Genomic DNA, 22,816 nt, shown 5'->3' on the forward strand with positions numbered 1-22,816 from the left:
TTACAAAGGATAAAAAGATCATTTCATAAGAAGAGGCTCAAGGAGGGCCTAACAGCCTGGAACATTTACACACCTAAAAACACAGCCTCAAACTATACAAAATAAAAACTGATAGCACTGTTTAGAAAAATGGCCCGGTCCACAATCACAGGCAGAGCTTTCAATATCCCTTGCTCAATGACAAACAGAAAGAACAAATGGCTGGGCATGGTGGTTCACGCCTGTAATCCCAGCACTTTGGGAGGCCGAGGTGGGTGGATCACCTGAGGTCAGGAGTTCGAGATCAGCCTGGCCAACATGTTGAAACCCTGTCTCTACTAAAATACAAAAATTAGCTGGGTGTCGTGGCTCACCTGTAATCCTAGGTACTTGGGAGGCTGAGGCATGAGAATTGCTTAAACCCAGGAGACAGAAGTTGCAGTGAGCTGAGATTGCACCACTGCACTCCAGCCTGGGTGACAGAGTGAGACTCCATCTCATTAAAAAAAAAAAAAAAAAAAAAAAAGAACAAGTGGACATAAATTACATACTCATGCTCAGAAAGTTCCTTCCATTCCAAGTAAGCTCTCCCACAGAATACCGGTGAACACATCTATGCCTGTACCACTCAACATGCCTTTTCGGGGCAATGATCACTGAAAACCATGAATAAGTCTCATCATGTCATGACTGACAAATGCTTCCCCACAGAGAATATGGCCACTGCTCTGAGACGGAAATTTGAGTTCTAATTCTTTCTGGTCCACTAAAAATTCTTACAACTCAGCCAAATCTCAACTTTCCTTGACCTTAGTTATATTATTATACTTACATGATGAGGGGGCTGGGCAAGGTTACTTCTAAAATCCTTTGCCATGGTCTGAATGTTTGTGTCTCTCCCACCCCCAATTCATATGTTGAAACCTAAGCCACAATGTGATGCTATTTGAGGGTGAAAGCTTTGGGAGACAATTAGGCATGAGGGCAGAGCCTTCAAGATTGACATTAGTACCCTTATAAAAGAGGGCCCAGAGAGCTCTCTTGCCCATTCCACCATATGAGGATACAGCAAAATACAAACAAAAACAAAAATAAAATAAATAAAAGATAAAAAAAATTTAAGTTCTATGAACCAGGAAGCAAACTTTCACCAGACAACCAAGTATGCTGATGTCTTGATCTTGGACTTCTCAGCCTCTGCAACTGTGAGAAATAAACTTCTGTTGCTGATAAGGTACCCAGTCTATGGTATTCTGTTACAGCAGCCTGAAGGGACTGGAAGACATCCTTCCAGCTTTTGTGTTCGAACTTGAACTATGCCATCAATTGTCACCACCTCAGGAATATTAAATCAAGTCAGGGCTTGCAATGTGAGTCCCTGGGAGTCCTGTCTGGCTGCTCTGTGGGGAAGTGTGAGTACCTGCTGTGTAGAGATGACCTTGTGGAGGTAGCTGCCCTGTGACCCTTTGACCTTCAAGATGGAATGGACAGGGGTTGAACCTCTGAATAACAGTGCTCAAGGCATTTCTCCTCATTCTTTTTGTATGGCTTCCAGTTCCCAGTGCCCCACCCTTACTGTCTGTGCTGTGACCTGAAGTGTGAACTCGGCTGCAGCGAGACCTACCCGAGGAGGAACAGCCTGCAGAGCGGTGATGTAGTTCTCCAGGGCCAGGCGGCGGCGGTCATTGAGCATGGCTTCCACTCTGGCCATGTGTGTCTCCACCAGCTGCTGTCTCTCGTTGGCTGCTTCCTGTTCCAAAGATTCCACTTTCTCCTGGAAATGCTGCCATCATAAACACATATGTCCGTGGGGACTGAATAAGTAGGATGAAGCAGCAATTTCAAGTCTTCTAAAAAAGACATCCTATTCCATTTTCTTCTAGTGCTAAAAAGTATCCTAAAGACTGCATAGTCATTCCAACATTTTGACTAATTCTACGTTTTATAGCTTACTTCACTTTCTTGCACTCTCCAACCCTCATCAAACCTACTTTCTCATTTAAAATCAGTATTTCATAGGCTCTCTGAAGACTGATTTGACTAATAATAACTTTGGATAAATATATGCACTCTTGAAACTCTTATATTACATATTAAAAAAAAAATCCCTCTCTAACAGTACCTCAAGTAATTGACCATAATAAACTGTTGGTTTACTTAAGGTAATTGTGAGACTGGTTTCCATCAAAAATTCAAATTCTCATAATTTTTGCTGGAGGGAGAAGCAGCAGAAGATTGTGGTGACTGAAAAGATGTATTATTAATAAAAAGTAGATTGCAAGTTACAATGTGAGTTTTATGGCAATGAATTATAACTTGAAATAATTGGGAGCAAATATAAGGCAGGATTTAAACAACTCAATTACTAGACAATGATTAAGAACAGCTGAAGTTCATGGGACTATGAACAATCGCACGTGAGGTGCTGGCAGATAAAGGTAAACCTGCAGACACTCATTAAACAGACTGCTGGCATGTGATGTTTGGTAGGAAATGGGTTCAGGTTTTACCTGGATAACTGCCTTCTTATCAGCTTTAGGCAAGTTCTTTGCTTGACGTTCTGCCTCTTCCCATTCTCTCATGACCTATAAAGTAAGAGAACATTTGAATTTAAAATCATCAGTTCATCCTTTGAATACAGACTTAATAGGATGGATGATTATGGTTTTCCTCTATTTTTGTCATTTTAGATATTTGAAAAATGTATTACATACCCCTTCCTATCTGAAGAATATTTGACCTCCCACTAGGATATAAATAATTAATCACAGCAGTATATTAAACATAAATGTTCATATTTATTGCAGGAATATAGCTTTTTGAGTCAAGGTTGGTCTTTTTTTACCCCCTGAGAACTGAGTGACAGTCATTTGATTTGATGTGAACAAATACCAACTATTCATGGAAGGCACACACTAACTGAACAAGGTCTTCCAATATTAAACTGAACACCTAAGTTTTACTCTCTTATGAAAGCAATTGAAACCATTTTAAACTGTCTATTTTGACTTTAAAGAAAATATGACATTTTGTGTGTGTGTGTCATGAATACAATGCCAAAAAGCAGTACATAATGGGGGAAGAAAAAGAAGACTTCTGCTGTCTAATATCCTAAGACCTATCCCCCTTTAAAGAACTGATGGGGAACTAAGGCCCTTTGAGCTTGCCAACCTAAGTCATGAACAGCAAGGATTACGCTAAATCCTTCCAAAAACTCCAAGAAAACATGTAATACTCTGAATGCAGCAAACATGTATTTTTTTACAAGTAGCACTAATTTAGTAACCAACTGCTATGGTTTGAATGTAACCCCTAAAAAGCATGTGTTGGAAACTTAATCCCCAGTGCAACAATGTTGAGGGGTAAGTCCTGTAAGAGGTGATTCAGTCTCTGTCCTCATGAGTAAATTAGTATCATTATGGGGGGAGTGGGTTTGTTATTGTGAGAAGTGGGTTGTTATAAAACTCAGTTTTGCCCTCCTCTTGCCCTTCTTCCTTCCACCATATATGATACAGCATGGAAGTCCTCAACAGATGCCAGCACCATGCTCTTGGACTTCCCCACCTGCAAAACTGAGAGCCGAATTTTAAACTTCTTTTTCTTTACAGATTATCCAGGCTGGGGTATTCTATTATAGCAACACAAACTGACTAAGATATCAGGTGAATGTGTTTTGTAGGAAATCAATGCTTCCTGCTCTCAACTTTGATGTTCACCTGGATTTCCCTGAGAGAAGTTCACTCATTAACCTGATACAAAAAGTAAAAGTCTGCACCTCTGTATGTTGTTCAAAGAAAATATTAACTTCCTACCACCTACAGCTGCCTTTTCAAGTGCATGACAAGTAGAATTTGTTTGAAGTGCAACTCTGAACTAGGTAAAATGAAGAAAGATCAAGGAAACAAAATATTGGTTTGGTGCCAGATGTGTACTTGCATACTCTGTGTACTCCCAAAGCATGAGAAAACTTGATTACTGTATTATAAGAGCCTGTTTTTTGTAGGTACTTAGCCTTAAGGAATAGACTCTTCTAACATACTTCAAGATGGGAAAGAAAAAGAGGCTTGGAATAAATAACCATAGATAGAAGACTTCTATGAGACAATACTGTATCAAATCACCATGTGGGTTCCTAATTACAGATTTTATTGTCCATTGGCATTCATTCTTTGTATATGATAGGCAATTAGCTTCTTCTTGTTGTTTTTGTAAAACCATGGAGGAAACAAGATGGAATAAATATTCCATTACACTTGAAAAGCATATCAAAAATAATCTCAAGGTTCACAGCAAAATTGGGACAAATGCCCTGCTGCAATGAACAAGAATAGAACATGGAAGAAAAGAAACATATTGTCCCATCTGCTTTGGTGCTTCTACCAAGTTAATAAAGGGAACCTGTGGGCAAGGGGGAACTGGAAGACCATCTTTGCTTTATAGATGAGATAAGCCTTGCAATATAAATATTTCAATTTCCTGCTTTGGGAATGTTCACAGTGGTGGTACTCTACCAACAATTCTTCAGAAGGAATCTCAAAATTAGTTTGAGATAGAAGTTCAATGTTCTACTGCAATGTGAAAACTGATTTCCCATATTACATTTACATTTTTTCCATTTTACCTCATACACTTTAAGAAACTGGACTTTAAGCTTTAAGCTGGGGGAATCCATGAAATAATTAAAGAGATTTATTTAGCTAATGAGTTGCAAATAAGCATTACTATAGAAATTAACTCACATTTTGATTTTCAGAACAATTTAACAATATCCTATACCCCCACAAATAAACAAATCACCTGCACCATCCCACTAAGACTCTACTGCAAATGAATACACACTATATGTAGGCTGACCATCTCCCTGTGAACAGTGAATTTCACTGTGGGACTGATAACAAGTAGCATTACTGCTGACCCTGTATTAAGAGCTTTACAAAATCTATCTAATTTAATTGATTCCTCACAACAGCTTGTGAGATTAGCCAGGGCCATCCCATTTTACGAACCAGGTTAAGGTACCAGCTCGAGGCTATGCAGGTAAAAAAGGGAGAGGGAAGAATATAAACCAAGATCTCTGTGCCTCTAAAGATCATGTTTTTGTACCCTGTGGTACCCAATTTTTTATTATAAAATAAAAAATTCATTAGGTGAGCTAAGTTTATTTATATTTAGTGACAGGACAAAGGGGCGCTCTTAAAATGTTGTTGCTTATCTTAAAAATAAAAACCTAGGCCAGGCACAGTGGCTCATGCCTATAATCCCAGCACTTTGGGAGGCCGAGGCGGGTGGATCACAAGGTCAGGAGATTGAGACCATCCTGGCCAACATGGTGAAACCCTGTCTCTACTAAAAATACAAAAATTAGCTCGGCGTGGTGGCACGTGCCTGTAATCCCAGTTACTGGGGAGGCTGAGGCAGGAGAATCGCTTGAATCAGGGAGTTGGAGGTTGCAGCGAGTCTAGATTGCGCCACTGCACTCCAGCTGGGTGACAGAGCAAGACTCCATCTCCAAAAAAGAAAAGAAATAAAAACCTATGAGTTGGGTCAGCTTTCAATTTGAAGGACTTCATTTTAAGCATATACTAAAAGTAGTAAGTTTATAAGTAATAAAAGTGCTCACACATGGTTCAGCTGTTGATTTCTATTGACTAGATGCTAGTCACGACATATAGCAACAAAAATCTACAGGTTTAGCAACAAAAATCTACAGGTTTAGAGTTATACTCCACAATGGCAACAACAAACCAAAATATGAAAAAATTCCAAAATCCTCTGTATTTGTAAGAAAACATATAACAAAAACTACAATAAAACTTAATTTTAAAAACCGCACAATTTTTAAAATTTAAAATTCTCAGGACCTGGCCCTTGCAGTGGCTCTATGGATTCTTATAAAGCAATTTTCCACTGCAGGCACAAAGGTATCAATTTCATTTGGATTTATCAATCTTCAAAGACTTGGCTGTTTCATGCAGAGAAAATGACTACTACTAAGTAGAGATTTAAGAGGCAGGCAAGTTTAAAGTTGAAAAGTCCCTAGATTTCAGCACCAGCTTATGAAGATACATATCGATTTCAGGTGTCTCACATTCCTATGACCACTGGAATCTAGTAGACAACATTCTCTGCTCTGGGACAACATCTCTTAGGTTATATCAGATATATCTGATGACTAAAAGATGAACAAAATCTACAAAATCATGAACTAAGTCACAAGTTACACAGATGTGCTAAAAGTTAAATTATTATTTTAAAGAAGACCTGTCACATCTAAAACTAACAGGGAATCTGAAATAAGTTTTCTTAATAAGATCAAAAATGAACAAGATATACTAGGAGAAAAAATCCAGGATTAAAAACACACAAAATTAAAAAAAAAATGACTAAGTGGGTCCAAGAATGAAATGCAAGGTTAGCAAGACTTACATGAACTTAGAGGTACTACAAGGATTTTACTATCCAGCTGGAAAGATAATGCAGGTGTGTCCAGAAATCACTAACAAAACCGGTGAGCAAATATTTAGAATTAAATGAAAGGTAAGAGCAATGACTGCCTGTCTCATTCTGAGTATGAAGTGGGGTGTAAGGAATGGGTGAGATGTGTCAGCGTGAAGAAGAGTGGGAGGGCATTTCCAGAAGAACTCAATGCCAAGGGCAAAGGGAAGCCCAAGATGAGATGAACAGATGATGAGCAGAGTGGCCTGATCACAACAGCAGCTTAACGCTGTACAGAAAGCAAGGGTAGCAGTTGAGAAGGAAGAGGTGGTAGGAAGACCAGAGTCAGGGTACAGTGGTAGGCGCTGAAAATGACAAGCTGAGCATTCGGTGTTTATTTTTGTCATTGTTCTTTTTTTACGACTTCATGTGCCCAGAAGTGGATTTGTGAGGGCACAGGAAGCCTCTGAAAGCTTCATAAAGAAGGGAGATAGGATGTAAATTCAAATGAGGACATTTCAGTGGTAATAAGTATGATTCATAGTCCTCCAATGCTTTCCGAACAGTGCCTGTGTCTTTCCTAAGGAAAGATCTGATTTTCTTGGCATCAGGTGAAAACTTAATAATTCCCTGTGGCTAGCTTTCTAGTTCAATTAGCTGTTAGGTTTTCATCATGGGCAGCCACTAGAACTGCACATTATATTCCAGAGCCGAAAGTACTGTGATTATAAGGCTTTTTTCCTCTTTATGTTATTATACCAAAGTAGATCCAAGTATTGTTATTCATCTTAAGGCAAAACAAACAAACAAAAAACAAAACAAACAAAAAACAGTACCTGTGTTGTACCTTTCTAGATAAACTATTAGTTTTATGTTTTCAAGGGTAGATTTTCTTATTATTCAGGTGAGGCCAAGAGGTCAGGAGATGATTATCATGGAAAAGACAGTTTGTTACTCACAGCTCCCAAGAAGCCGGTACATGCCACTACATGCAGGGTCATATGGGAAGCACCAGGGTTGGTCAGGAGGGGAAAACATGAGCAAGAGCCTTTTATTGTGGTTTTCATGGAAAGAATGAGCGAAGCAGGGTAGGCGGGTTTAGGACTGATTAGTTCAAATAATGGTGATGGGGCATGAGATTGTCCCTAGTGGTCTGGTACCTGGTCCTGGGGTGATTAGAGCAGGTGAATACTGGCCCAGAGTATAAGAAGGTGGTTGGGAGTTAGGAGCTTTTGATTGACTGGTTTGCATGGGAAAGACATGCTCAGGGGCCATTCATTTGGCCCTGGGAGGGAGGAATCTTCCTGGGGTCAGCAGGGACCCAGATCAGAAATTACAGGAAAGATTAATTGTCTACTAAAGACTGACTGTGATCTTAGAAAATATGCAGCAGTCTAATTCATAAATTGCATTTAATGTCTCTCAAGAGATTAAGCATCTGTGCTAAGTGAGACAAAAATTTCTCCTATCTTCTGATATTTGCCACAGAATATTAACACTAAAAATGAATGGCTTACTTTAACCTGAGATCTTTATTCATTCACTTATATGTCCTACTTTTTTTTCCCCCCACATTCACTCCTAGGTTTGTAGACTACAAATCAGAAAAGTGACGGGAAAATAATAAGTCCATATTTGTTGACTGAATGAATGAATGAGGAATCTGAGCAAGGGCTAAAATCCTCCATATTATCAAACTCCAATACAACATCCAGTGCCTGGTAGCAGACATAGCTTCAATTGTAGTTGATAGTATATATGGATTAGCCATGTTTTAGACACAAGTTATTTTTTAATTTGCTTAATTAAGGACCTGCTAAAAAAAAACAAACCAAACCAAAACAGGTTTTTTTTTGTTTTTTGTTTTCAGCAAAGTATAATGAAAGGAGTACTGTACTAGGAGCAAGAAAGGCCTGGATTTTAAATGTTGTCTCTGGCTCAGTGATTTTGCTTTGTGCTAAAATGGGAAGCCACTCTCTTGAACCTCTATTCCATTATGTATCACTTAGGAGACTAGATGAAATGATCACTATGGTTCAGCTCAGTTTTAAGTCTCTATGATTTTACAGACTGTAAACAATCGTAGGTTCACAATTATAACAGTCTGGGATTTAATACAAAACCTCATCTTTACTAAAGAGCATTTTGATGGATTTTAATTTACAACTTGTTGATTACAGGTACTACATATACACAGAATAATAATGGCAAGTACCTTTCTTCACCAGAGAGAATGTTACAGACATCATTTAATTTGTGCTTACAAAATCCAACTATACCTGGATCCTTCCTAGGCAGCATGTTCACGGAGGATGCAAAAAACCCACAAACTGTGCCCACACAGTAAACATTTAAAATTAGAACTTTACATCTGTAAAGATCTTGATAAAGCCAGCAGGCCCGTGGGGAGACTGAGGCAGAGGCAAGCTCAGGTTTCCCAATATTGTAGGGCTGAATGATGGAAGAGCCAGACTTACCTGGGACATTCTCTCTCGGTGCTTGGCCTCAAGCCTCTCTTTGGCTTTCTGGAAATGGGCATGTTCATTCTCATCCCCAGGTGTCTCGAGATACTTGTCAACGGCATCAGGGGTACTGGCTGCTGTTGTAGGAACTATAAAGTAGAAGAGAAGGAGGTTTGAGAAAAAAAAACCAACAACAACAGAATATCCACTTGTTTAATAGAAAGCTGTATTTTCAGTTATTTCTCAGAACAGAGAATTTAGTAAAGCAGCGCATACGAGACGTTAATGCTGTTTAAGAGAACACCATGAGACACTGTGCAGCACAGTAAGGATGTGTTTCACCATTCCCAAGTACAGAATGAAGGAAAAATCTTTAAAATGGTCCATTTTGCAATTATAGCATTAGAGTTCTTTACGAAACAGGCATGCAAAGAGCAAAAAGAGTTGGTGCTGAATAGACATGTTTTTCCAAATCCCCATGCTTTCCTAAATTACTATTTTGCAATTTTGAAAGTAAATGACGATATCATCAATATCATACACTAAGACTCCTGCAGAAACCACAGATATCTGTAATTAGCCTGTTGTAGAATAACGGCACCCCAGGGAAAAGGTAAATTGTATGATGTATTTTAGATAACTGAATTACGAAGACAACCTTCATGAGACAGTATGGGAAACACTACAAAAAATATATAAACATCAATAAACACATTTTTGAATCACAAAAGGACTTTTCTGCCTTCATAAATTTGACAATAGTCAATGAATTCATTATGCTAGTTGTCAAAAAGAAAGTGATTTGTATTTTGAATTCAACTAATACTGCTAAGCAATATTTGAATTGCAACATATACTGCTATATTATGTGAAAACATAAATACCCATAAAATTCAAGAGTACACTATAAAACAAAAATGTCTTAACTCATGAGCCAAAAGAATTATAATACCTATACAAGCAATTTTCCAAAAGATTAGTGAGAATTCAGAGTATTTATGAGCTTAAAAGCAAAAAGAAAAAAGAATTTTGACTTAAGAGGAAGCATATTTAACATAAAAAACAAAATGAGATGTTTTCACTATCTTCTGAGGTCAAATCAATTGTTTCATTCAAAAGGTTATTCAAATATCACCAATGTTCCAAGTATTCCTATTGAATTATTAATACCTGTGTATTACATTTGGGATATAATATCTCAAAGAGGACTTCAATGAGAAGAATTGATAGCTAAGTCATTTTGAAACTAAACTTGAAGTTAAATACGTTTTCTACATCCTTCAAGAAAATGTCTGGAATCTTAATCCAAAGTCTTCAGATATTAACTAAAACCGGAAGGCTGTTAAATAATTAAACAGTATCTTTCATTTTAAAGCGAAACATTCGTTTTGATTTTTTCCCTCCACTTCAATCCTGATTAATAATCATTTTTCAAAAAATAAAAGCAGTTGAGTGTCTATCCAGATGTTGCTTTCAAGTGGAAGGAAGGAGGCAGGGCATATTCCTGGTGCCTTTACACAGCTGCCCCTGTCTTCTCTGTAGCAAATGAGGGAGTGGTGTTCCTTCTTACATTGGCAGCAACGGGGGACGGAAGGAAGGAAGGAAAGAGTCATGTGGGGATTTGCAATTAAGCACATTTGGATTTGAATCCCATTTCTTTTTCAGATCAGCTGTGACCTGGGGCAGGAAACTTAAGCACTCCATGTTCCAATTTTTTTATCAAGTGGTGATAACATGCCGCAGGACATGACAGAGAGCTGGGAAAATGAGATACCATACCACATGTAAGTCATCCGGCAGAGAGGGTGACACACAGCGGAGCTCATACATGTTAGCGGCCTTCCCTCCTCCTCTGCTTAATACATCCTGTTCAAATCTCAGAGCTAATGCTAACCACGGGAAAGTTCTGCTACTTTTATTCAAAGCCACTGAAAATGTTTTGGTAGAAGAGCGCAATAATAAGGAAAAAAAAGAAAAGGACAAATTTTAAAATTTTAAAAATTGAGAAAAAGAAACAAAAGAAAATACAAACATTAACAAAAAATAAATAAAATAGAACCACTGAAAATGAATTACACACAGGATCACAAAGCGCAACCTACAGGAGAAGCAGTATGTATTTTTCAAAAAATGTTAGGTGTAGCCCACATAAAAAAGGCCGAAAGTATCAAAAATAAGTAAATTGTTAATTTGTAAGATTGAAACAATAATTTTGAATATTAAGACCTTTTTGGAAAAAAGGTAAATGTTTTTCTCCATAGCTTCAAGCAAACCAATATGCAAGTATTTTTAACTTAATCATTAAGTTAAAATGATTAAATGCTAAATATCACATTCTTACTGACTTTAACTTAATGATTAAGTTAAAAATACTTGCATTTCAAGTTCCCAACTTGAAATGAACGTGGTATTTAGCATTTAAAATGTGCTTCCCTAGATTTAGTCATCTTCTCATCTTAACTGGTAGAGCTCAAATGAGAACAAGTTAAAGTAAAAGCAGAAAATAAAACAATAACATTCTTTTGCATAGTCCAATCTGGCAGAATGACATGTTTAGGCAAACCATATTTTATGTTTGAAACAAATGAAAATGTATAAATATTTGGGGTTATATTTGCTGATGAAGATAGTCATCTGGCTGTAACTGTTATAACCATAACATAAGCACCCCTTTGGAAAACTGGAATCATAAAACTTACTATATAAGAAGGAAGTTTTTTCAGCTCCTATGGTTTGCAAACACTGTCTACTGTATAAAGGAAAGAAGATAAACACTATAATCTGAATCACTATAATCAGATTGGCCTAAGTAGAAATGCACTTAGCAACATAATAAGAGAATAATCATGGAACATGAATGTGAGGTATGTTTAATAGGACTGAGGATACTAAAAAGGATAAAAACCTTCTTTTTAGGCATGTGGAAATGAATATGAATACTATATTACCAATTTAATCCATTGAATCCAGAAATATTTCTGTGGTAATTAATTTTCTGTGCCAACTTGATTGGGCCGCAAGGTGCCCAGATTAAACATTGTTTCTGAGTGTCTTTGGGAGGGTGCTTCTGGATGAGATTAGCATCGGAATTGGTGCACTCAGTAAAGTAAATCACCCTCCTCAACATGGGCAGGCATCACCCAGTCTGCTGAGGGTCTGAAAACAAAAGGGCAGAGGATGGAGCAGTTCACCCTTTTTATTTCCTGGCTGCCTGAGCCAGGATATTGGTCTTCTCTTCTCCCTGGACTGAAATTTACACCATTGTCTTCCCTGGTTCTCAGGCCTTTAGATTTGGACTAAATCATACCACCAGCTCTCCTGGGTCTCCAACTTGCAGACAACAGATTGTGGGACTTAGCCTCCATAATTGTTGTGTGAGTCAATTCTGCAGAATCAATCTCTTCCTATACATATACATCCTATTGGTCCTGTTTCTCTGGAGAACCCTGAGCAATACAATTTCTCTTCAAGTAAATCTTTGTTAACAGTCCCAGTTATTTCCCATAGTTGAGGAAGCTGTGTCTCTTTTAATCTTTAACTCAAATTTTTCAGCCATTCATACAAACTCCCCATCTCAATTACTGTGAGTGAAATTATCCTATATTCATACCAACCAGCAAGCCAGATTATTGTCTAGTCAAGCAGAGAAGGATAGCATATGCTGATATTGTTAAATGAATTTAATAGTTCATTACTACTGCTCTGCAGCTGGTGAGGATCCCGGAAGGAAGAGAGCAATTTTAAGGTGGAGTTATGTCCAGAGAGCTCAACTTCTATTTCGTGAATATCCTTATATCCTAAAGAGATTAAATTCATAGGACTGACTACCATTTTGTGATTACGTCCACAGAAGGCCAGAGACACGTGTGCCCTATGTCCTCACCCATCAAGGGACTTCCTTTTGGGAAGGGAGTGGGGCTCAAGGAATGTCAGGATATGTCACAGGACACAGAGGAAACGGGAAGCTGTATCTCAGCAGGTCACCGATATATTTAAGGTACTTAAAACACAGGTCACTGTAACCGCTTAGAAAGCGGAAACAAACTGGCTTTAGGAGGGTTTATTTCTGGCTTTGCATTTTAAACTACCATAAAGCAGTTGATCCTGCTCACAGGCCTCTGAGATTCCACGGAACCTGTGATAAAGGCTAGGATTTCGGCCGGATGGGGTGGCTCACACCTGTAATCCCAGCACTTTGGGAGGCCGAGGTGGGCGGAAGTTTGAGACCAGCCTGATCAACATGGAGAAACCCCGTCTCTACTAAAATAAAATAAAGTAAAAAAATTAGCAGGGTGTGGTGGCGCATGCCTGTAATCCCAGCTACTTGGGAGGCTGAGGCAGGAGAATCGCTTGAACCTGGGAGGCGGAGGTTGCGGTGAGCCGAGATCATGCCAGCGCACCCCAGTCTGGGCTACAAGAGCGAAACTCCGTCTCAAACAAACAAACAAATAAATAAAGGCTAGGATTTCCATGTTGGCACTCCGTCTCAAATAAATAAATAAAGGCTAGGATTTCCATGTTGGCCAAATGATAACAGCCTCTTTTCATCAGAGCCCACCATGCTAGGCATGTTCTATGTGTTCTCGTTTAATACATGGGAAGAAAAAATTACCCTATTTTATTGCGTAGAGGCAAAACACTATCATTTAACATACCCATCTGCATCCCTAAACACACACAAATAAAGTCTCTTAAGATTGGGTAAGCCATAAAAAGGCTGTAAAGCTAATTTTTAGAGTAGTAAAGGGCTAATCCATCCACATGCTGGGGCACTGGAAAGGGTTTTTGTTGCTTTGTTTTGTTAATGAGCAGCACAACTTGGCAAAACAACCATATGCTTTGTTATGATGTCCGTTGGCTTGTTTTCTATGAAACAGCTGTTCCTGCCCCGAACACTATCTGGCAAATCCTTCAACAGAAGTTGGGTCATAAAGCAGGGATCAAGTGAAAGAGCCCATGGAGCTGGAATATGGAGGACGTTCTGGCCTTGGGTCCCTCCTCCAGCCTGCTCACTCATGTCTTCTGCAAGCAAGCTGGCTAGGTATGTTCCCCCCTCCACAGAAAACTAGACTTAAAACGAGACAAAACACAGGGTTCAATATCCTTAGCTCTAGGTTTTGACCTCTAGATGCCTAGTCATTAGCAGCAATACCAACATCACATGCATAAGCTTTTAACTTTTTAAATGACCTTTGTATTTATTTCAGTCTCCTAACAGAGCCTTGAGGGGCATGGTAGGATATATAGGCTATTACCTCCCTTCCTTTTAATAGTGATCATGTGTATCTAAACACTCATAACAAATGAAAAAATATAACAGAAAAGCAGTTCTAATTCCTAGTACATCACTGCTTCAAGGTGAATATTTGCTTCCAAATATACAGTGGCATTTTGGATGACTAACGCCTTCTACATAAGCCACATCCTTATTCTTTGCCACCCTGGGAAGTCAGAGGTATCAAAGCAGCTGAGACAGCAGCTCTGACATGGACAAACTATCCTGCCTTTAGTGCGCCTGTTCATTCTTTTATTCCTCCAGCCCGCCAACATTGCAGCCCTTATTATATGTGAGGCACATGGGAGAAACCAATGAGAAAAACATGAAGGCCCTGATCCTGGTGGAATTATATTCTGGGGAAACAAACAATTACCACAAGAATTTTTTTAAAGCCAGTAAGTCATATTGTTCATATGTGATTTGTATTATGGAGAAAAAGAGGAAAAAGAAAAACAGAGCAGAGTTCAGAAGGATCGGGAGAGCTGAGGGGAGAGGGGAAAAGGTACACCGCAGTAAGTGAACGACCAGGCAGAGTCTTAAGTGAGGAGGTGACATTCAGATCTTCCCAGCTGGCTGCTGGAAGGACATGGCAGGCAGATGACAAAACTAGCACGGAAGCCCTAAGAGTTGAAGCTGGCTGGCAAATTCCACGAGACCCGCATGGCCAGAGCTGAAGAAGCAAGAGAGGAAGTAGTGGGAGAGGCAGGGAAGAAATGGGGGACATCATGTACAGCCTTGAAGCCACAGTAAGGATTCTGAGGGACCAGCGTGGGCTGTTTGAGGGGGAGTATATGTGATGCGGCGTTTTGTTGAAGGATCACTCTGGCTGCTATGGGAGAAAAGTAGAAGGAAGATCTTTTAAGAGGAGAAGACAGGCTGGGTGCAGTGGCTCACGCCTGTAATCCCAACACTTTGGGAGTCTGAGGCGGGCAGATCACCTGAGATCGGGAGTTTGAGACCAGCCTGACCAACATGGAGAAACTCCGTCTCTACTAAAAATACTAAAATTAGCCGGGTGTGGTGGCAGGCGCCTGTAATCCCAGCTACTCGGGAGGCTGAGGCAGGAGAATTGCTTGAACCCGGGAGGCGGAGGTTGTGGTGAGCCAAGATTGTGCCATTGCATCCCAGCCTGGGTGACAACAGCGAAACTCTGTCTCAAAAAAAAAAAAAGGAGAAGACAAAGATGAAGGTGGCTTGGACCAGGGTGGCTGTCACAGGAGGTTGTTGCCCTCAGCCCTCAGCCCCCTTCCCACATGAGAAGGGTCAGATTCCCTTCTTTCTCTCACACCAAAATGCTATTACCTCAGGGAACTGAATATGAAAACGGGAGAAACTGCTTTCACATGTGCGTGAGGGCTCATTTCAATTTTAATACTGATACACGCATGCTTGTCACAATACTGCCACTTCACACTGTAATCTATTCTCAATACCTGCCAGGGCTCTGTTTTCTGGGGTGAAGTAAAATGGCAGGTTAGCTTTCAGTTTATTCATAAATGCTGATGCTGCACCCACCGTTCCTATCACAAAATGCTCCTCCATCACTGGGGCCAAGAAACCAACGAAACATTTTCCATACCTGTGTTTCCTCTGAGAAAACTGTTATCATTTGAAGGGAAGTTACTTTAAAACAGGGGAAAACCTGCTAATATCTTCAGGATGAGGCAGACGTCACTCTCCTAGCCTGTCTGAAGACTCCTTAGAGGATAATCCATTAAGTTGAACTGTACATGCACTGATTTCCCTCATTTTCGTTCTGATTTTGTAATCATTGCGGAGTACTCTATTTCATATTCATACTAATGTGGTACTTCACATTCATATAAGAATGTGCGGTCAAAATTAAAGACACTGTGAAAGATTGCCCCTATCATTTTGATATTCATTTGTTTCCTCAGGCTCTGGGGTGACACATAATTTTACAGTCACAATGGACTCAGGACACAAAAGAAGAAATAACCCACCTTCAAACAGCAATGACCGTGGCCATCTCCAACAGGCCAGAAGGCTGAATGTTTCCCTAAACCAAGGCTTATGAATGGCATTCAGTCGATATATTAATATTAGATTCTAACAAGAAAATTGGGTTAGTCTCCTTTCATCAGCAGAAAAGCAATTTATCTCTATAGCCTTGGTAACAGAAGATTAAAACAAATTAAGACCTATATAAATCACTGCCTTATCATTGAAAATGCTATTTGATACCGACCCAGCAATGTTGTCATTTGAGATGGCTATAATTTAGGAAAGGAGACAAGGAGGATCATTTATATATGAGTGAAATATAAACTTGTTAGCGTTCATGTGAAACTTTAATCTTGAAACACGGCAGAGCTTTCCGAGTGCCATGCTTATTATAACTCAAAAAAAAAGTGTCTCTTAAAAAAAAAAGTGTCTCTCCATTTTCCTAATTTCAAAATAGTTAAAATTCCTAACGCATTCTACATTCAAATATTTATCCTACCCATTAAGTCCAAGATAGAGGAGCCATTTATAACAAGAAAATACAGTTTGTGATCCTCCAGTGTAATACCAGACTCTCTTAAAAACAAAATAACAAGAAGAAGAAAAAACAAAGGCATTCTCCCCCTAATATGCCCTTGTATTACAATTTTATAGTCAGTGCAATCATAGTTGGTGGAGAACACTATCCATGCATCACATGGACATAAGGTAATAAAAATATAATCTATGATGTGTTTACTCTAGTCAAGCTACATTTCTTTTTTATGTCCATGGACACATACTGACATGGGAATTTTTTCAAATATATGAACTGAATGTGAAGGAGCGAATGCTGGCATTATTTTTTTATTAACATCTATTCTCTATTCAGCACAACACACTAAAACTTAAAAGCAACCTCAAGTTTGAATCTAAAAAATATATGTGAAGCAATAGCAATAATAACTGGCATTCAGAATGGGTTAACCTTAGGTTATTGTTTTTTGTCAATTTGTCAGAAGCTATTCTTGACTTCATTAATGGAGGCACATAAAGAAATAACGTATCATAGCTGCTCAACACTCAATAGATGAGTTCGAAAAGTCAAAATCTTCAATATTGTCCACTTTCATATAAACTGTAGCAGTAAAAGGAGATGGAACTGTTAACTTCTATGGAGGTCTTAAGGATAAAGCTGATTTCATTTTACCCCAGCCTTCCAGAGCAATCTTCTCCTACCCTTGTATATTTTACTTTATATTGTTATTTAACTCTAGGACATATCTGGGTCTCATCTCATTCATAAAATTATCAAGTTATTGAAAGCCAGTACTCAGATTCCTTTGCTGGTGTCCCTCAAAATACCTGGCCTAGCACATCCTGGGCTCAAAAATAACTGCTGCACAGTTCACAACTGCAAAGATACGGAACCAACCTAAGTGCCCATCAACCAATGAGGGATAAAGAAAATGTGGTGTATATATACCACGGAATACTAGTAGGCCACAAAAATCACAAAATAAAAGTCTTTTGCAGCAACTTGGATGGAGCTGGAGGCCATTATTCTAAGTGAAGTAATCAGGAATGGAAATACAATATGTACTCCCTTATAAATTGGGAGCTAAGCTATGATTATGCAAAGGCATAGAGTAGCATAATGGACATTGGAGACTCAGAATGAGGAAGAGTGGGAAGGAGGAGAGGGATAAAAAACTACGTATTGGGTACAATGTACACTACTCAGTTAATGGGGACACTAAACTCTCAGACATCACCACTATACACTTCATCCCCGTAACTGAAAACCACTTGTATCCCCAAAGCTATTGGGAAAAAAATAAAAATAAAAATAAAAAACCCTGCTGTATTAAACCAAGGATCGGCTTGCTGGCTACCCTTTTTTTTTTTTTTTCCCTTGAGATGAAGTCTCGCTCTTGTCCCCCAGGCTGGAGTGTGATGGTGTGATCTCAGCTCACTGCAACCTCCGCCTCCCGGGTTCAAGTGATTCTCCTGCCTCAGCCTCCCGAGTAGCTGGGATTACAGGCGCGTGCCACCATGCCCAGCTAATTTTTATATTTTTAGTAGAGATGGGGTTTCACCATGTTGGCCAGGCTGGTCTCGAACTCCTGACCTCAGATGATCTGCCCGCCTCGGCCTCCCAAAGTGCTGGGATTACAGGCGTGAGCCACTGCACCCGGCTGCTGGCTACTTTTATAAAAGTAGTATTACCGGAACACAGCCTTGTATATTTGTTTACTTATTGTCTATTGTTGCTTTCATGCTACCACTGCATAGTTAAGTAGTTATGACAAACCGCATGATCTACAAAGCCTAAAATATCTATAATCTGGCCTTGTATGAAAAATATTTGCTGACCACTTTATTAAACGATCCACTTACCTGCTTTTGGCAAATAGCTAAACAACAGAGGAGAGACATAATGAACAGTCTTTTACCACAGGTAGAACATCTCTAATCTGAGAATCTGAAATGCTCCAAAATCTGATAATTTTTGAGCACTGACACGACGTCATGGTGGCTGGGATAGCAACACCTTTGTTCTCTCACAGTGCAATGTACACAAACTTTGTTTCATGAACAAAATTATCAAAAATACTGTATAGGCCAAGCGTGGTGGCTCACACGTGTAATCGAAGTACTTCGGGAGGCCGAAGCTGGTGGATCACTTCAGGTCAGGAGTTCAAGACCAGCCTGGCCAACATGGTGAAACCCTATCTCTACTAAAAAACACAAAAATCAGCTGCGTGTGGTGGCAGGCGCCTGTCATTCATTCCAGCTACTTGGGAGGCTGAGGCAGGGGGATCTCTTGAACCCAGGAGGCAGAGGTTGCAGTGAGCCGAGATCACGCCACTGCACTCCAGCCTGGGCAACAGAGCGAGACTCAATCTCAAAAAAAAAAAAAAAAATTGTATAAAATTATCTTCAGACTTTTGTATAAGGTGTACATGAAACATAAATGAATTTCATGTTATTTCATCACGAATACATCAATATTCCGAAATTCAAAATCTGAAGCACTTCTGGTCCCATTTTAGAGAAGAGATATTTAACCTGTATTCAAAGTAGATGGCCCTTCTTTTTAAAGAATGCTGAGTTGCTAAGCAATCCAGTTCCTTTCAATTTTAGGGTCATCTCTAATTATTATGGCTTTGAAGAAAAAGCCATTCTTCCTATCTAAGCATTTCCAGATACCAAAGATTTAGCTTTTCACACTTGTTAATCTGATAGAATATACTGGCACTGACGTGACATGTAGTTTAATTCACCATCACATCTTTTAATGCTTTAAAATTGTTCTCCCTCCCTAGGTTGGTTGGGGAGCAAAGTGTAATCCCAGGTTGCCCAATCTAATTTGGCAGTTTTAGTTCCAATGGTATTGCAGAATGTGCTAATGGGAACTAACATTTGCTACTGCACAGTGAAAAGAACAAGAAGAGTGTGATTAAGAACAATAGTTCAAATCTGGCCAAAGATTAAATGGCCTAGGCATTCAGACTTCTGTCTAATGGCTCCTGTCTTTACAACGACCCTGGGGTTAAGGTGGCATATTCCATTGAAAGGCTGCGTGGTGAGTTATCTACGATTTGAAAATTACGAGCTTCTGCGGCAACGAACTTGGAACTTGGGGATGGAACTTGGGGCCTGACTTGTTAAGTTCCAATTCTTTTCATATTCTCTGTAAGTGTACCCGTCTGTTTCATGTCATCTGGACCATTCTGATGTGACTAGAAATCAATCTTTTTCCCTCCCTCAATCCTGCATGGGGTCAGGCCTACACCGCTGCACAAACTCTAAGGCCATAAACATAATCCTAAAGTACAAATAACCTGTGTAGCAAGACTATAGGACATCTCTACAGATGGTTGTCCTCCAGCATATCCTGGGATTCTAGGAAACTAAGATGAAACAGAGAGGAGAAAGGGGTGGTGCACAGGTGAACCATGGACTTCAAACTAAGGGATTTGCTGGTTTCTCTTCTGCTGCCACAGTAGCTTACATTAGAGCAGGAAAACTACGAGACCTTCAATACCATAGTCAGGACAGCAACAGCAACTTCCACTTTACCTTGCAAATATTGAGAGCTTGGACGATAGTCTAACAAATTCAATTTCAAACATCTGTCGAGAATTGGATGATGCTGACATTCTAACATTTCAACATGCCCCCAGATTTGTGGAAAGTACACGTGTTTACACCAGGAGAGTTCTATCTCTGAGTCAGATGTGGGGAAACTACTACTCTAGAACAGGATTCTCAACCAGAATGTGACCCCCTGGGCACATTTAGCAATGTCTAGAGACATTTTTAGTTATCACAGCTGGAGTTGTGTTAATGGCATTTAGTGGGTAGGGGCCAGGGGTGCTGCTAAACACCCTATATGCATAGGACAGACTCCTAAAAATTCATTATTTGAATCAAAATGTCAATAGTGCTGAGGTTGAGAAACCTTGGTTTAGTTGTTTGTACCACATGTCAGCACAAATGAAGGAGCCTGAGATGGGTCACACTTTGGCCAGATCACATGGTGCAATCTGCTGACTAAAAATTGGCATGATGCTCTTTGAGAGATTAAATGCCATTAAGGAGTTGGTCTGTTTGCCTTTTGGGATGCAGTCTGATGGAGACAGCACTAGAAAAAATGGTCACACTCTCATATTTAAAATATAAATGAATCAACAAATATTTATATAATTTTATTGTCTACAAATACTATATTTTGAAGATTAAATGTGAAACTTTTTGCACTGTCCTAAGCCCAAATGGGCAGGTGCAAAACTAATGTCAGAAATTAACTCAGCTCTCATAAGATTCTTTATCCCAAATGAGAAAGGGGTTTTTTTTTTAATGATTTGAATTCCTATGTTCACGAATAAAATGAAAGCTCTCAGCCTTATATTTGTGGTTTAGATTTTTATTTAAAATAACAACAATAAAATATGTCCCTAAAATTGCAATGCTCAAAATTGGTTTTTATGACAAAAGTTTGAAACCTAGAAATGCCTGATTTATGGCAAATTATTGTTTTTATAATGCAAACCATCATACATTTTCTCCCTAAGTGTAATCTTTTATCAGTTCAACTGAAGAGCTTTTTCTATCTCCTTTCACATTTGTTATTTGACTAGAAGCAGCTTAGACTGAGCAACCTGTAAAACCAACCACCTTTGTGCAGAAATATCATCCAACTGGCTCTAGATTGATGAAGGAGCAAAGTCAAGTCCAAGTTGCCCAGCCTAACAGGCTTGCTTACCTTCTAGTTCAGCTCCTTTTCTCTGAATTGAGTCTGCCATCTGAATTTGACTTCCAGATGACCATGACTTTTTCAAATCAAATGTGCAGTTTGCTATAAATAAGACCACATAGCTGCACAGGCTATAAATAACTAGAAATTATATGTTTTTTTCCTTGTCTGTCTGTACTAGCACTGCAAAACCCTTCACTTGCTGTGATTGAATAGTCTCTGTAGGTAGACAAGAAAATATAGCTGCCCAAATCACTTCATCCTCCTAGAATGGAAAGGTGTCAGGATCCCCAATACACTGCAAGTAGATGGAGAAAATTACTGGGAAGGAGAAAATTACAAAAGAGACTTTCAGTATCTGTTTGGAACAGTGGATGATGAAAGTGGTAGTTACGTGTACAGCATGAAAATAAATTTATCAAACAATGATGCTTGTTTCCATCAGTTATTAAAAATGGAAAAATAGAATTCTTATAAATGCTAAAATGAAACAAGAGAAAAATAATCACTGTTTTATAAAAGAATGGTAAAGACATTTAATTTACTGATGCGTGCTCTATTCATGGCATTTAGGAAAAAATGTTAACATTCTTCATCCTCTTTTCACTGTTTTCTGTATTCTTAAAATGTGCTTCTGAATCGCAAATGTGATTTCACTAACCGGCAAAACAATGTCAGAACCAAATGCTTAGCCATTTGGTGTGGAGTGCGGCCAAAATGTCATTTGGGTTTCAAAGCCTGGTCCTGCCATGTTCGATGGCTTGGGACAAGTCACTAAGCTCTTGAAGCCTCGTTTTTTCTCGTATGTACAAAGGGAATGAGGAAAATGCCCACAAAGTGTTCTGAAGAAAAATAAATGATCTGTGAAAATGCTCGGTACAATGCAACTCAACATGCGTACCTATGTATTATCAACACTATAGTGGAATAGCTAGAGCTTTTTCCTAGTCTGTGTCAACCCACTTGCTGTACTTACATTGTTTTTAGAGAAAAATGCTTTTTTCACAATAGCAAAAGAAACGTTTATGTTGCAGCAGTACAAACCACATCCTTCAAAAGTTATACATAATGTGAATTATTCTGAATATTTTATGGAGGCCATTAAAAAACTTTATAGTTTAGGATGCAGTCTTTTTTAAAATACCTAATCCTTCATCTATAATTTATCATCTTTAAAAAAGATAACTGGCTTCATCAGTTTTGAGATGAGGGTTTTTTTTTTTCAGGATAATGTACACAAATGCTAATTATAAAATACCTAAGTTACAACTGAAATTGTGCCTCTTCTTCCAGCAATCATAAGCATAAATGGCATATATCATCCCTAACCTAACACTGGATAAATCTATTTCTGGATGGAATCCAAATTCAAATATGAGTACTAAAACCACATTTTAAAACTAAACTCGTCTGATATTACAACTGAAATAAAAACAAAACATAAGACACTGTAAG

General features: G+C 38.9%; 1 protein-coding gene across 6 annotated transcripts in view; it reads right to left on the minus strand.

Moving 5' to 3' along the window:
- Positions 1-22,816, minus strand: part of APP (amyloid beta precursor protein) — a 284,812-nt gene that overhangs the window by 86,875 nt on the left and 175,121 nt on the right. For all 6 annotated transcript variants that reach the window (XM_009451769.5, XM_009452766.5, XM_009453143.5 and 3 more), the window contains 3 exons: positions 8,892-9,025; positions 2,490-2,564; positions 1,604-1,762 (listed from right to left, as the gene is read on the minus strand). In XM_009451769.5, coding sequence (XP_009450044.1) covers positions 1,604-1,762; positions 2,490-2,564; positions 8,892-9,025 — 368 coding nt within the window. The remainder of the gene's footprint in view (positions 1-1,603; positions 1,763-2,489; positions 2,565-8,891; positions 9,026-22,816) is intronic.

Source organism: Pan troglodytes, chromosome 22, assembly GCF_028858775.2.
Source record: "Pan troglodytes isolate AG18354 chromosome 22, NHGRI_mPanTro3-v2.0_pri, whole genome shotgun sequence".
Lineage (NCBI taxonomy): Eukaryota > Metazoa > Chordata > Mammalia > Primates > Hominidae > Pan > Pan troglodytes.